Source organism: Armigeres subalbatus, chromosome 1 (genome assembly GCF_024139115.2).
Source record: "Armigeres subalbatus isolate Guangzhou_Male chromosome 1, GZ_Asu_2, whole genome shotgun sequence".
Lineage (NCBI taxonomy): Eukaryota > Metazoa > Arthropoda > Insecta > Diptera > Culicidae > Armigeres > Armigeres subalbatus.
The window spans coordinates 214550471-214564112 of NC_085139.1; the positions used below are offsets into that span (position 1 = coordinate 214550471).

Genomic DNA, 13642 nt, shown 5'->3' on the forward strand with positions numbered 1-13642 from the left:
CACATCAGTTATGAGTGGATTGAACGGTTCTATTGATAGTGTGAATATGAGATAAATGGCTAAAATAGTGTAATTAGCCTTAACGTAGCAGTGGAAATAAAAATCAAAATGAATGAGTTACCCACTGGTTGAGCCCGTCTCTACGTATTTGCATGGAGATATGCTATATCAAGTGTTCAATTATTTTCTATATATTGGCAAAAAATATCCGACGCGTTTCTGTTAAATTGAAATGTTACCCGGTTTATAGTATTTACTTCAGTGTTGCTTAATAGCGTTACCATACTCGGACGCAATAAGATTCATCTAATGTTAATGTTAATGTTACTATACTGCCGTTGGACGCATAAATGTCACATGTTATATTTTAACATTTTTGATGTTTTGATGTTCAACGACATAATTTGATACGTATTTTCGAAATATTTTGTCAAAACAGAGGTTTTATTCTAGAAAACTCGAAAAAAATCCGAAGTCAATTTGTCACATTCGAACAAATGGACGCATACTTGTCACACTGAAAAAAATATATAACAATCACACAAAAAGACATAAAGCTCTACGTGATGTGTCCTGAGGACCGTCCATAAAATATCGTCATCTACAATCCACGTGGATAGTTTAGAAGGGTGGCTGGTAAGCATGCAAAGTCTGTTCAGAATTTATATGAAGGGCTGTCCATGAAAGAATAGGGGAGGTATTATATTGTCTAGAACCTCTCCAAGTATAACGAAGACGATATGAAACTGTAACATAATTTAAATTTTCAAGGCCTGTAAAAAGGTGATAAAGAGGAACCCTTTAGCAAACCCGTTTTTTTGTTAAACTTGTTATTATTGTGACTTGTTATAGCGATAAAATTTATTCAAAGTATGAAACGAGTACAAAGCTTAATCAGTAGCTTCTTGCTTCGTCCCAACATCAATGAAAAACGATTTTTCCTTTTCGGTAACAACAGGTTGAACCACTTTTATTAGAGAAGTTTTCTTTTCTGCTTCAATTCCTAGAGGAGCATTTTGCCAACGTACATTTGTATCAAAGAGGATGAATTCTTTACAACCAACTTAAATTGCTTCTTGAAAAGCAACTTGCAGTATTTAAGGTCTTTACTGTTGATATTGTTTGCATATTTGCATGGAATCCACATACGGGCGTGGCTTGCAGTGGCTTATCGTATACTCCAAAACGGTGAGCTTTGAAGTAGTCAGTTGCTTGCATATCAAGTACGTCAACATTGTTCTTTGCATTGCCAACCACAGACTTGAAGTTTTCATAACTGACGACATGTTCATGGCGCATTTTGGAATCAAACGCCGCATGGAAAGAGTCATCGGTCATTAACGTATGTCCCGATTGAAAGTTCTCCAACAGTATGCGCTTGATCTGAATTTCATTATTGTTTATCAGTAGAGTAATATGATGGGATAAATACCAGTTCTTATTTTGCGAACAACAATTATCCAACCAAAGGATAATTGTCTTCAGGTCAGCGTACTTCATAATAACTTTGAAAAAAAAAAAAAACAGCTAAGGATTTCGTGGGCTGTGCGACCATTAACTGACTCGGACCAAATGCACGCAGACAATGGGAATGCTCGTATGTAGGGGCCAAAAGGCGGAAAGCTCTCCTTAAAGACCAGCAGCCTTTACGCTAATGCTTTTGAACCTATCGAAACGTGGAAGCCGTATAACCTAGAATATAATCTATAAACAATTAAGAACTTTTTGCAAATTCACAGAAAAAACTATTTCACCTGGTAGCACACTTTGTCACCATCATCTCGATAAGACAGTCGTAATTTCTTTGGACGTTGAGGATGTTGTGCATGTCCTTATCCAGGGCAAGGAAACTACGCCACTGCCGTCAAGAATCGGTTGGTCAAACTCTGGGATCGGTAATGGAACGTTTCCCGGCTCCGCAAACAAAACACGATCACCTGTGTCATTTTTTAAATGGAACCCGAGGAAGTCCTTTTCCAATTCCAGCCACTGGATTGTCTGTATTGGGTATTCCATTTAAGGCTCCACTTCTCTCCACAGCAAAAAATCTCACCAAATAAATACACATTGGCGGAACTAACAACAAACTCTAGGGGGGGCTAACTTTTGACGTAGGATTACATCTTTTCGAAGATAGGGTGGTAATTCTGCATATTCAAAGTACCGACGAAAGTACCGATTTTCGAGATTTTGGTATCAACCGATCGACGAACTTTTTAAGATTTTCTCCAAAATTAAAAACAATGGATTAGAATATGCGCTGGCAGTCCCCAAAAGTAGTAGTACTCAAGAGAAACATCCACGCAATGCTCAGACTATCGTTTCGCTTCTATCAGTGATTAGAAAAGCGCTTTGTGGAAAGAAAATCTGTTCTTCTTAGGCGTCGATTGCGGTCTCGGGATATGAGTGGTGGTGCTGAACTTTTATTCTTAGCGTCTTAGCGGGAAATCATCGAGCGGCCGTCGGACAGCAGCAGCAGTGAATTTTTAATACACGGTTCAGATTATAGTTTGATTGCTGTGAGTGATTCAAAAAACGCATTGTGGATTGAAAATCGACTCTTTTCAGGACCAGCATTTTATGAAAAGAAAGGGTTGATAGCAAGCAATGGCGTCGGTACTGAAGGAAGTTTCCGTCAGTATCAGAATCACAAACGCTCATCGGAGAGCAACGCTGCAGAAACGTTGGCGTCAGTAGCAGTCAAGTGATATTCAAAATTCAGATTTTATTTCTGTGTGTAATTGGAAAGAAACATTATTGAAAACAAATGGGTTTTTCTCAGTTACACTAGAGGAGGTTGAGCCGAGAGGAACATATTTCAAAGTGCAAATCATAATCGCTTGGCGACGCTGCAGAAGTTTTTTCTCCATGGATGGTAAATCATCTGACGTTGATGTCAGAGTAGACAAAAGAAATTTTCTCTCACAATTCTGATTTTGCCTGTGATTTGAAGGGCGCATTGTCGGTTCATCTCAGAACCATAATTTCACAGGAGGTTGAGTGTGAGTGATGAATTTTCTGTCGTCAGATTCCAGTAAAACTTTATGCGATTAGAAAGACATATGAGCTTACCCAACAAGCATTGGAAGCTGATAAAAAGCTTATTTTGCCATAATTTGGCTTGTTCAGCTAAAAAACTAGCTTATTCAACTTAAATTGTTTGTCCAACATTTTATGCTGTGTCGATATTAAGACCATACAGACAGTTCAGTATGCCACTAGAACTTTCTTTATCCAATCAAAATTTTAGAAATTGTATTTGTTTTCTTAGTCTGTTGCTTCTATTATTCATTCAATCAGCATTACATCAGCATGGAACCAATGTTCCTACTCCAATTTCCTGAAGAAATCAATCTGGAAAATCTGGCGCTGGAGAATCAAGAGAGCGTACTGTCGTATTCGTACTTCACTGTATTCCTGATTACGAATTGCAACTTAAATGTGCTCGACAAACTCTTTGCAAAATATAAACTCACTCGCGGAACGTCTTCTCTCCTCAAAATTCGTTTACAGAATGGCGACATCACTCTCGCTACCACGATTCACACCCCGAGCTACAGACCGATATCCGGTTAAGGGCGCGTTACAATACGTTTCTTTAAAATGCGTTTCACATTGTCGTCGGTTGTGCAGAATACACTCTCAATACAATTTAATCATTGTTATAGTGTTATAATTATTACTACCCATTTTGCGTTGGTTTCCATTTTGGCTTTTCAATTTATTCATTTTTTTTATTATCCCATATCAATCGATTGAATCCAATCGAATCTATCTCATTATAATGTTTGTTTCAACCATCTCCCGGAAGACCTTTTTTTCTCCAATCGAATCGTGAACAACCAACAACCCAACGCATAATATTATTGTTTTTCTTAACGTGTATTTTGGGTGCTTGTCTCATATGAAATATTTCAAGTACACACCTCACATCTCTTAAATAATCAAAATGATCAATGATGACATTTATGCTTCGACGCTGATAATGCTGATAATCATAACGTCAAAGATTTATGTTTACGTTACGATTAATTCCAATCGATTATCGTTTTTGAATGTGTCCAAATTCGCGTCGCGTTTGTTTGCCGGGTCGTTTTCCTACATCGCTCTCCTTCTCTACTCTTTGGATTTATGTAAGTATATAATCAAATAATATTCGCTAATAGATTTTCTGTTTATTTTAGGTATTTATTTACGATGATCAACTTCTTTTTTTGCTGAAATGACATAACAAAGTAAGCCACTTTAATTTTCAAGCCAGTAGAAAAAACAAACAGTCGGTATTGTAAGTCAATAATTGCAAACAGTCGTTGCAATCGTTACCACACGTATCATTTAGTGAAAAACATGGTATACGAAATCATCGTACTTTGAAGGACGTTTGATGAGATCTCTCTTGCGAAGCACTTTTGGAGTTTGATGAACAAATTTGTCAGGATCCGCTGAATGGATTAAATCCGACGCGACGGGTCTCTCTGCATGTGACACCAGATTCGGATTTTCCATGTTATCTACATTTGGTTCAAGATCTATCTCTCCATTTTCCGGATGCAATACTTCCTCATCGCTTCGATTTATAGCTACATGCAGTTCTGGAGCTGCTTTTACGTCTCGTATATTCCTTGCATATTGGATGCCTGTCCTGCTCATTACGACTACTTTTGGGCCATTCCTAGCTACAATTCTGAAGCGTTCGGATGAAAAGGTAGGATCGGTTTTGTTTCTTTTCTGTTGTGCCAGTAATACTACGTCACCAACAGTTAGATTGGAGTCCTTTGCACCTCGAGTAGCATCTGCATAAATTTTGCTGGAGAGCTTGGCCTCAGCATCCCGTTCTTTAATATCAGTCAAGTCCATTTCATCGTAAACTGTTTTTTTCCATAGGCATGGGAAAAATCCGCGGTATTTCCAGCCAGTCATTAACTCGAAGGGTGTCACTCCAAGCCTCGAATGTGGAATCAAGTTGTTATGGCGATGCACATAATCTTGAAGAGCTCTGCGCCAATTCTTACCCTCCAACTTAGATGCCGATAGTGTCTTAATAAGCCCTTGGTTTTGCCTTTCAACGGCACCATTTGACTGGGGGCTGAGTGGAATGGCCTTGCGTATTTGTATACCCTTTTGCTCCCAGAACGTTTTGAATGCTGAGCTTTGGAATGGTGGCCCGTTATCGCTCTGCATAATCAGTGGTAAGCCCCACGTCTGAAACACTTCAAAAAGTGCTGCGTTCGTGCTGGTTGCATCCATTGCCTTCATTTCAACTACCGCCAAATAGCGGGAGTATGTGTCTATAATTACCAGAAACTCGCCGGTGCCAAAATGTGGAACAGATAGGAAATCTATCTGTAGATTTTGCCAAGGACCATCAGGCATTTCTCTCGATATCAGTGGTACTGGTGGATCTCTTTTAGACATCATGGCGCATATTTCGCAATCCTTAACGAATCGAGTTACTTCAGCGGACATCTTCGGCCACCAGAAGAACTTCCTCATAATTCGTTTCATGGCCATTTCCCAATGTGGCCACCATGAGCGTATTGAAGAGCAGTCACACGTAGTGTGAGAGGAAGAACGACGCGCTCATTCTTAAATAGTAACGATCCCATGTTGTACAAGTGCTTTTTTTGTGCTTCATAAGATCGCAAGTCACTCGACCTAGTAAAGTATAAAAAGTTTAGTAATTACTTCTTTTTTTTTGTTTAAGATAAACTATTTACCATCTATTCGTTTTCAGAGCATCACGAATCATGATGAATTCATTGTCCTGCTCAGATGTTGACTCGATATCATTCCATGTTAATTCCATCGATCCGGAGTCCAGTGCATACAGAAAGTGTTTATCCTCATCACTATCAAACGCTATACTTGTTTGTGTTTCCGGAATCAGACGAGAGAGAACATCGGCGATGTTTTCATCACCTGGGACTCGTTGAATTTTAAAATCATACGGTTGCAGCCGTAATGCCCAACTTTCTGCGCGTGAGACTGCTCTTTTTCCTAGGCGATGGCTCGGATTAAAAATGTACTGGTTCGCTTCAGCATCTGTACGTATTATGAATGTCCTCCCCAACAAATAAAAGCTAAACCTTTCTACTCCCCAGACAACGGCCAATGCCTCTCTCTGGGTTTGAGGGTATCGTTGTTCAGATTGCGTGAGTACTTTGGACGCACATGCGATTATTCTGGGAGTGTTCTCTGAATTGTACTGTATGAGGACCGCGCCAAGCCCGGTTGGCGATGCATCCACGAACAGCTCAATTGTATCCTTTGGACTGTAGTATCCCAAACGCCTAATGTACTTCAATGCATCCTCTTTTAAGTGTATGAATTCTTTTTCTTCTTTTTCAGTCCACTGGAATGTATCTGACGTAACAAGTGCGCGCAAGTTTTCAGTTTTTGCTGCCCGATGGATTATGAATTTGTCCACAAAAGTAATTAGTCCCAGAAAGCTTTTTACTTCGCAACAGTTTACTGGTCTTCTGAATTCCTTGATCGCTTCCACCTTCTCTTTATCCACTAGCTAACCATCCGGGGTTAAGGTAAATCAGATGAATTTCACCGATTGACTTCCAAACACGCATTTATCGTTATTCAATTTCACTTTATGGTTGGCTAATCTGGTGAAAACTTTCGCCAAGTTTGTGTCATGCTCCTCTTTAGTAGCTCAAATACTAAGACGTCGTCCAAAAATTCCGACATCCTCGCAATCTCCCAATATTTTCCTCTGCATTGTTTCCTGAAAAATATCAGGTGCGTTGCTTAATCCAAAAGGAAGCCTGACGCACCGGTACATTCCATACTCCGTGAAGAAGTTCGTAAGGTGTCGGGATTCTTCGTCGAGTTCAATATGGAAGAAAGCGTTTGAGAGATCAATCGTGGAGAACCATGCTGCTCCATCGAGTTCAGCTAATATTTTTCCAAGGTTGGCATAGCGAATGGATTCCGTTGGATATAACGGTTCGGGCCTCTCAAGTCAATTACCAACCGTATATCCTCCTTCCCTTTAGGGACTACCAACATAGATGAGCAGAAGGAAGTATCCATTCCGTCAATCACTCGCTCAATAATGTTTGCTGATACCAATTCATGTAGTCGTTTTTCCACTAATGGTTTGACAGCTAGTGGAACATTCACAAAAACGTTTCTGCATGGGGCCTTTGTTTTATCATAATAGATTTTTTACAGGTGGGACGTTGAATTTCGGAAAAATACCACTGGAGCTGATTGCTGCAATCTCTCCAGCATATAGGTCATCTTCTTTTCCACTTGTATTTGATTGTATTGGGACATTCAGTCCAAGCATCAGTACGCTATATCTGCATGCTGTCTGTCGGCTTAGAAGTGCTCGATTTTCCTTCACAACATAAAACTTCTCCAATAGCGTTGGCCTGTCTTCGGAAATGTGTAAATATGCGTGGAATGTCGCTAATACTTCAATTCTTCCAGATGTTGCGTAGGCTTTAAGGGATCGATCTGATGTATAGTTAACGTCAAATAGTTCGTTTTTATACGTTGGCTCCAAAACCATTTGATTGAACAATGTTAGCATGAACGTGTTAACTTCCGCTCCAGAGTCAATCAAAAATGAACACTGTAATCCTGCCACAGTAGCCAAAATTGTCCCTTCGGTACCCAGCGTCGTCGACATTTGCGCTAATGCACTCACTGTACTCGGCCGTGGATGTTTCGGCTATAAACGTTAAGTATTTATCATCAATGTCACTTTCTGTCAATTTCTTTCTTTTTTTTTTTACTTACGTTATCAACCTTTTCAGGATTAGCTAATACGCACACGTTTGTCAAAGATGAGGAAGCAATTCGTGCTGTGGAATCAGAAGCACACCCCAAAGATTCGGATATAATTTTCGATGACTTTGGATCCCGTTCAATTCCGATTTTTCCAGTAGATACCGATTGAGAACAAACATACATGGGCGAAGTAGTCATCATTTCCTGTTATAATACAATAAGCATCACTTGTTATCAAATATACATTTTTTTTTTATTGTTTTATATTTTCAGTTTATTACAGTCAAGTAGTTAGTCATTTTTCAGCAAAACTAAATATTTAACGAATTCAAATTTTATTTTAATTTTGTTAATAACCTCGAAACTTCAATAAACAGTAAACATTATTAAATTTTACATGATAAATTGTCTCTCAAATAGTGGTTTCCGCAGTTCCACTTACCGGGTCCTCTTTAAGTTTTTCCTCTGGAATCTCAATTGCAGCGATCTTTTTAGGAACCGTATCCAATGTTTCCATTGCAACACGCTTGTTAGTCTCCGAGTATGTGCACACTCTTTGGATGTGTCCAAGGCGTCCACACCTGTTGCAATTTTTATCTCTCGCAGTACAATCCATTGTTGTATGATACACTCCACCGCATCTCCAGTTTCTGAATTGGTGAGTTTGATAACCGCCACGTTGTCTGCCTCTATTACTCTGCCATGTACCTCGACGACTTGAAATGCCGCGTTGAAAACCACCACCACGTGATCCACGGGAAATGAAGCTCCCTGGATATCTTTGCTCTCGTGTGGAGTCCCATCCAGCGAATGACTGAACCGGAGCGACTGATGCTGTCTCTGTATCGCGATGTCTGCGCATTACGTATTCTTCGTTTAACCTGATGGTCTCAAGTTCCCGCACCTTGTCCACCAGATCAATAAAAGTGCATTTTCGACTTAACATTTTTAAAGCCGTGGTTCGAACCTCTCTGCATCTAGCGTGTTCCGCTACGGTAGACACAATTTCTTCAAACTCTTTTTCAGCATTGAATTCACACAATCGTGCTGTTGAACCGACTCTTGTTATAAAGCTAAGGTCGGTTTCATCTGGTTTCTGCATCATTAGCGACAGCTTACGTCTCATCAACATTACGTCCGATCCCGATCCGAAGTACGTCCGGAGGCGATGTAACGCATTCGAGAAAGGTTCGGTAACTTGATCAGGTGCATCATCTCGAGATTTGGTATTCCGGTATATCTCCAGAAGCCGGGTTCCAGCCTTAACTTTAAAAACCGTGAATTTTGTGGATTCATCGTCTACTCCCGCCAGCTTGAGAGAATCCACCAGCAGATCTTTCCACATCTCATATGTTTGACGATGTATCTCTTCACCATCTGGTGCTTTGCATTCGGGCACGTTGATTGATGCGATTGACAGCTGATTCATGGATGAAAAAAATTTCGATTCTTCGAAGCTCTGTGGACCCGCCTGTCGAGTACTGCTCATTCTGTTCTCCACGTTGAAATCCAAATCAGGATTTTCCTGAAGACTGCGATCTAATGCTTCCATCAATGTCGCATTCTTGGCCTTCTCTTCAGCTAACTCACGGGCCAAATCTTTGGTCTTCTTCTTCTTCTGTTCTCGCGTGCGTGCCGTTTTATCTGTAACAAAACATTTATTTTTTTCTTTAATATCAGTTCAGCATTTAATCTATGCAACGTTGTATTGGATTATTCCCAGTATATGTTTCATGTCAAGGTTTTCGTCTAGCATTCAATAGATTCATCATACAGGTACTCACACATCCTGCATTGAACTCTATCGTATTTATTTTCAACCTCTTTTTTTTTTGGGACACAGGTACCCACGCGTCCTGTATCCAATAGATTCATCATACAGATACCCACACGTTCTGCATTGAATTCTATCGTATTTGGTTTTAACCTCTCTTTTCGGGACACAGGTACCCACGCGTCCTGTATCCAATAGATTCATCATACAGGTACCCACACGTCCTGCATTGAATACTATCGTATTTGTTTTCAACTTTTATGATTATTACTATTGTTATTCGGGACTCAGGTACCCAAGCGTCCTGTGTCCAATAGATTCATCATACAGGTACCCTCGCGTCCTGCATTGAATTCTATTTATCATCCCAGCTTCAATACATTAGAATCTTCACACATTTTTAAATGTATTTATTAGGTATTCATTTATAGATAAAGTACATTTCTTCTTGTTGCATGCCATCCGCCATTTTGTTTTGCGGGTTTGTTTCATTTTTCACTTACATACATCCCATCATCCATTTTTTGGAAATTTTCCAATTTTGGTTCTGGTGTATTCTTATAACGAATACTCACCTGCCGACTGCGCCATGTCGTATTCGTACTTCACTGTATTCCTGATTACGAATTGCAACTTAAATGTGCTCGACAAACTCTTTGCAAAATATAAACTCACTCGCGGAACGTCTTCTCTCCTCAAAATTCGTTTACAGAATGGCGACATCACTCTCGCTACCACGATTCACACCCCGAGCTCCAGACCGATATCCGGTTAGGGGCGCGTTACAATACGTTTCTTTAAAATGCGTTTCACATTGTCGTCGGTTGTGCAGAATACACTCTCAATACAATTTAATCATTGTTATAGTGTTATAATTATTACTACCCATTTTGCGTTGGTTTCCATTTTGGCTTTTCTATTTATTCAATTTTTTTTTTATTATCCCATATCAATCGATTGAATCCAATCGAATCTATCTCATTTATAATGTTTGTTTCAACCATCTCCCGGAAGACTTTTTTTTCTCCAATCGAATCGTGAACAACCAACAACCCAACGCATAATATTATTGTTTTTTTCTTAACGTGTATTTTGGGTGCTTGTCTCATATGAAATATTTCAAGTACACACCTCACATCTCTTAAATAATCAAAATGATCAATGATGACATTTATGCTTCGACGCTGATAATCATAACGTCAAAGATTTATGTTTACATTACGATTAATTCCGATCGATTATCGTTTTTGAATGTATCCAAATTCGCGTCGCGTTTGTTTGCCGGATCGTTTTCCTACACGTACTATTTTCGTGTTAAAAATTCCTGTCTTAAGATATAACAATATTGTTCGAAGTTCGAAAATTTGTTAAAATAGATTCATTGTTTCGTATAGAGGGAGATGTGAATGAAGAAAATTCATTCCTGGCAGTTACGCCTATAAATGATCAGAGAGCTAGATAAGTACAATATTCATGCAAGGTGGCAAAATTCTAGGGGGGGCTAATTTAGTTTTAGGTGGGGCTATAGCCCCCCCTAGCCCCCCCTGTAGTTACGCCAATGGAAATACAATCGTCGCTCGCGAAATGTAAAACAAATTAAAACAACTACCTATCTCTCAGTTCACAGTGTGACAAATATGCGTACGTTTTTCGCCTGCCCAGTGAATTTCGCGGCATAAGTGTCACATTCGGGTTTTGATTGAAAAACGTGGGTAAAATAGTTGGTTTTGGCAATGTTTCAGTCCGGCCCAACGAATATGAATATTCTTCTATAGTTTATTGGGTTAAAGTCAATGAAAAAGCAAAATTTTGCGATAATAGGATGAATGCATTTTGAAACTTCAAATGGCGTTTTTCTCATTTTTCTCGTTTGTAACATGTGACATTTATGCGTCCGACGGCAGTATACCAGCAATGTGTACTATAAAAAAAAACAAATTATTCCCCAATTTTAATAATATGCAGACACTTGACTTATCAACGTTGAGCCTATCATCCGTGGACAGGGATACTACACCCAATATTTTTTTTACATGTTTGGTATTTCTTAATTTCTCGGTTAACCTAAACTTTCACTGCTTTTGAAATTTTCTTTGATTTTTGTGAATTTTTTCGTGAGGTGAACTCATAGTTTCATTGACGCTAAAGGTCATAATCGACTAAAACCCAACCGTGTAAAAAAGAATCGGGTGTATCTTGCTTACGTGTTTAACAGAAAACTAACAAAATCAACAAAAATGCAAATGATACAAATATGCAATAATAGGCAGACAATTTATTCTAAGCATCGAGCTAAGCATTGTAAGGAATATGCAATCATGATAAATTCTCTTACGTTCCTTATGGTTTAACAAAATTAATAATGTAGCACATAAAAACATGGGTTTCGAGTTAAGTGCAACATGATAGTTTTTTGAAATAAAATCTAAGGAACTGAAAGCTTGGAGGAAAAGATATTTTAGTTACCAGATAAAGATTGTCGCTTCGGTTCCTTTTGTTCTGCTGTCCGAAACATGTGTGGTACCTAACTGTCAAATCGTATGTATTTTTCCTTCATTGACATCTTTATCGACAATCTTTATCTGGTAACTAAAATATCTTTTCTTGGAGGGGATTCAAAATAACAAACTGCTTAACTGTAAATTGCCTAAACATTGAACTTTCACAGCTTTTTAAGTACCACCTGAATGTTCTTTGAAATGTTGTGTTTTTTTTTTGATTAACTCTTTTTTATTGACGCTAAAGGTCTTAATCGACTAAAACCAAACCATGTAAAAAAACTGTGTGTAAATGATAAGGAATCCAACAAAATGCGCGCACTTCTAATTGAACCATGTCGAGCGCAACGTCGTCGGCCGGCGCGCGCACACGCGATGAGCTCACAGCAGCGCCTGATGGATAATGTTGCGTGCGTCGCGCTGTCGTTCCGTTCTCGTTCTATCGGACCCGAAGGAATGCGCGCCCAGCAGACGATGACCTCGGCCGGCGCATGCGATCCCGTTACTGTTCGGGGTTGGAATATTGATTCGACCGAAGTCCCGTAGTGGGAGCGAAATATCTTGGATGTCGGATGTTTCCGGGTTGTTTGCTGATGTCGTCGTCCCGACCCGACCCCTGCGACTCTGTGATAACGATCGGTCCAGTCAGTCTGCAGTCAGTCAGTCGTCCCAGGCCCAGCAGCATCGCAGCGCAGCAGCGGTCGTGTAGCGATCGTGCAACGGCGCCCGACAGTTGCGCCGCCAACAGGCCACTAAACTTTTGTTCCGTGGCTACCAAGCTGGCATGAAACGTGGGGGGGATCGTGGACGAAACGAGCGATCACCTTATCGGATCACTACGATCGCTCGCAAACTTACATGACCTACGAGAACAAATTAGCGGTTGTAATCCGCTCTAGAAATTAAGTAATATGTTTTAAAACGGCTAGGAGTTCAGGTATCGCAGTGGGTGGAATTGGTCTAAACTAATTCGAACTTTGAGCGAGTCAAGTGAAAATGAGTCAACTATGATAACGGGGTTCGCTGCGCAGAGGAGGTAGTTCGATACCCGAGGGCAAATTGAAACAGCATTTAAGCCGAATTGGCGTACCGAACGCATGCGCAAGTAAAGTCACGTTGCGCAAGACGGCACCAATCGATTTTTTTACTCACGTCTATCGGGAACGCATGGTTGTGCGGGAGGTGGCAGAGTATCAAAGCTATCAAAGCATGCAGCTGCACGATATCGCGTATGGAGGGCAGGCAGCGATAATTGAGCTACACTGAGAAAAATCGAATTTAAGAAAGACACAAAACTGTATGCCGTGAACTGTAAATAAAAGAATTCGGTGTTTAAATAATTATAATGTTATGACAGTATGTTCTACAATGTATCTATTGGTGGATTATTGCAGGTTTGTAATAAATTGATACTGTTTTATAAATTTTGCTCATTTTCAAAGACAATTTTACATCTACCGTTAGTTTATAACTCTTGTGAAAAGAGTCGTTTGACGTTTTACAAAATGTATCCAAACAAGCTTTTAAAAAATTCACCAGCATTTTCAACCCCTCTTCCCCTATGTCACACTTTTTGTATGAAACATCTGAAAATATTTTGTATGAATCGTCACACTTAATG

The 13642-nt window shown here is 39.7% G+C and overlaps 3 protein-coding genes across 3 annotated transcripts; all 3 read right to left on the bottom strand.

The window, feature by feature from the left end:
* Positions 1 to 4335: 4335 nt before the first annotated feature.
* Positions 4336 to 5511, bottom strand: LOC134206980 (uncharacterized). The gene is made up of 2 exons (XM_062682722.1): positions 5013 to 5511; positions 4336 to 4868 (listed from the first exon to the last, which is right to left on the bottom strand). Exons 1-2 carry the CDS (start codon positions 5509 to 5511, stop codon positions 4336 to 4338), a joined length of 1032 nt encoding a protein of 343 aa, XP_062538706.1.
* A 1654-nt stretch (positions 5512 to 7165) lies between these two features.
* On the bottom strand, positions 7166 to 8325 carry LOC134206981 (uncharacterized). Its single transcript, XM_062682723.1, has 2 exons — positions 7759 to 8325; positions 7166 to 7690 (listed from the first exon to the last, which is right to left on the bottom strand). The coding sequence occupies exons 1-2, from the start codon at positions 7948 to 7950 to the stop codon at positions 7166 to 7168; spliced, it is 717 nt and encodes a 238-aa protein (XP_062538707.1). The 5' UTR covers positions 7951 to 8325.
* Positions 8162 to 10274, bottom strand: LOC134206982 (uncharacterized). Its single transcript, XM_062682724.1, has 2 exons — positions 10099 to 10274; positions 8162 to 9393 (listed from the first exon to the last, which is right to left on the bottom strand). The coding sequence occupies exons 1-2, from the start codon at positions 10244 to 10246 to the stop codon at positions 8162 to 8164; spliced, it is 1380 nt and encodes a 459-aa protein (XP_062538708.1). The 5' UTR covers positions 10247 to 10274.
* Between the last annotated feature and the right edge of the window lie 3368 nt (positions 10275 to 13642).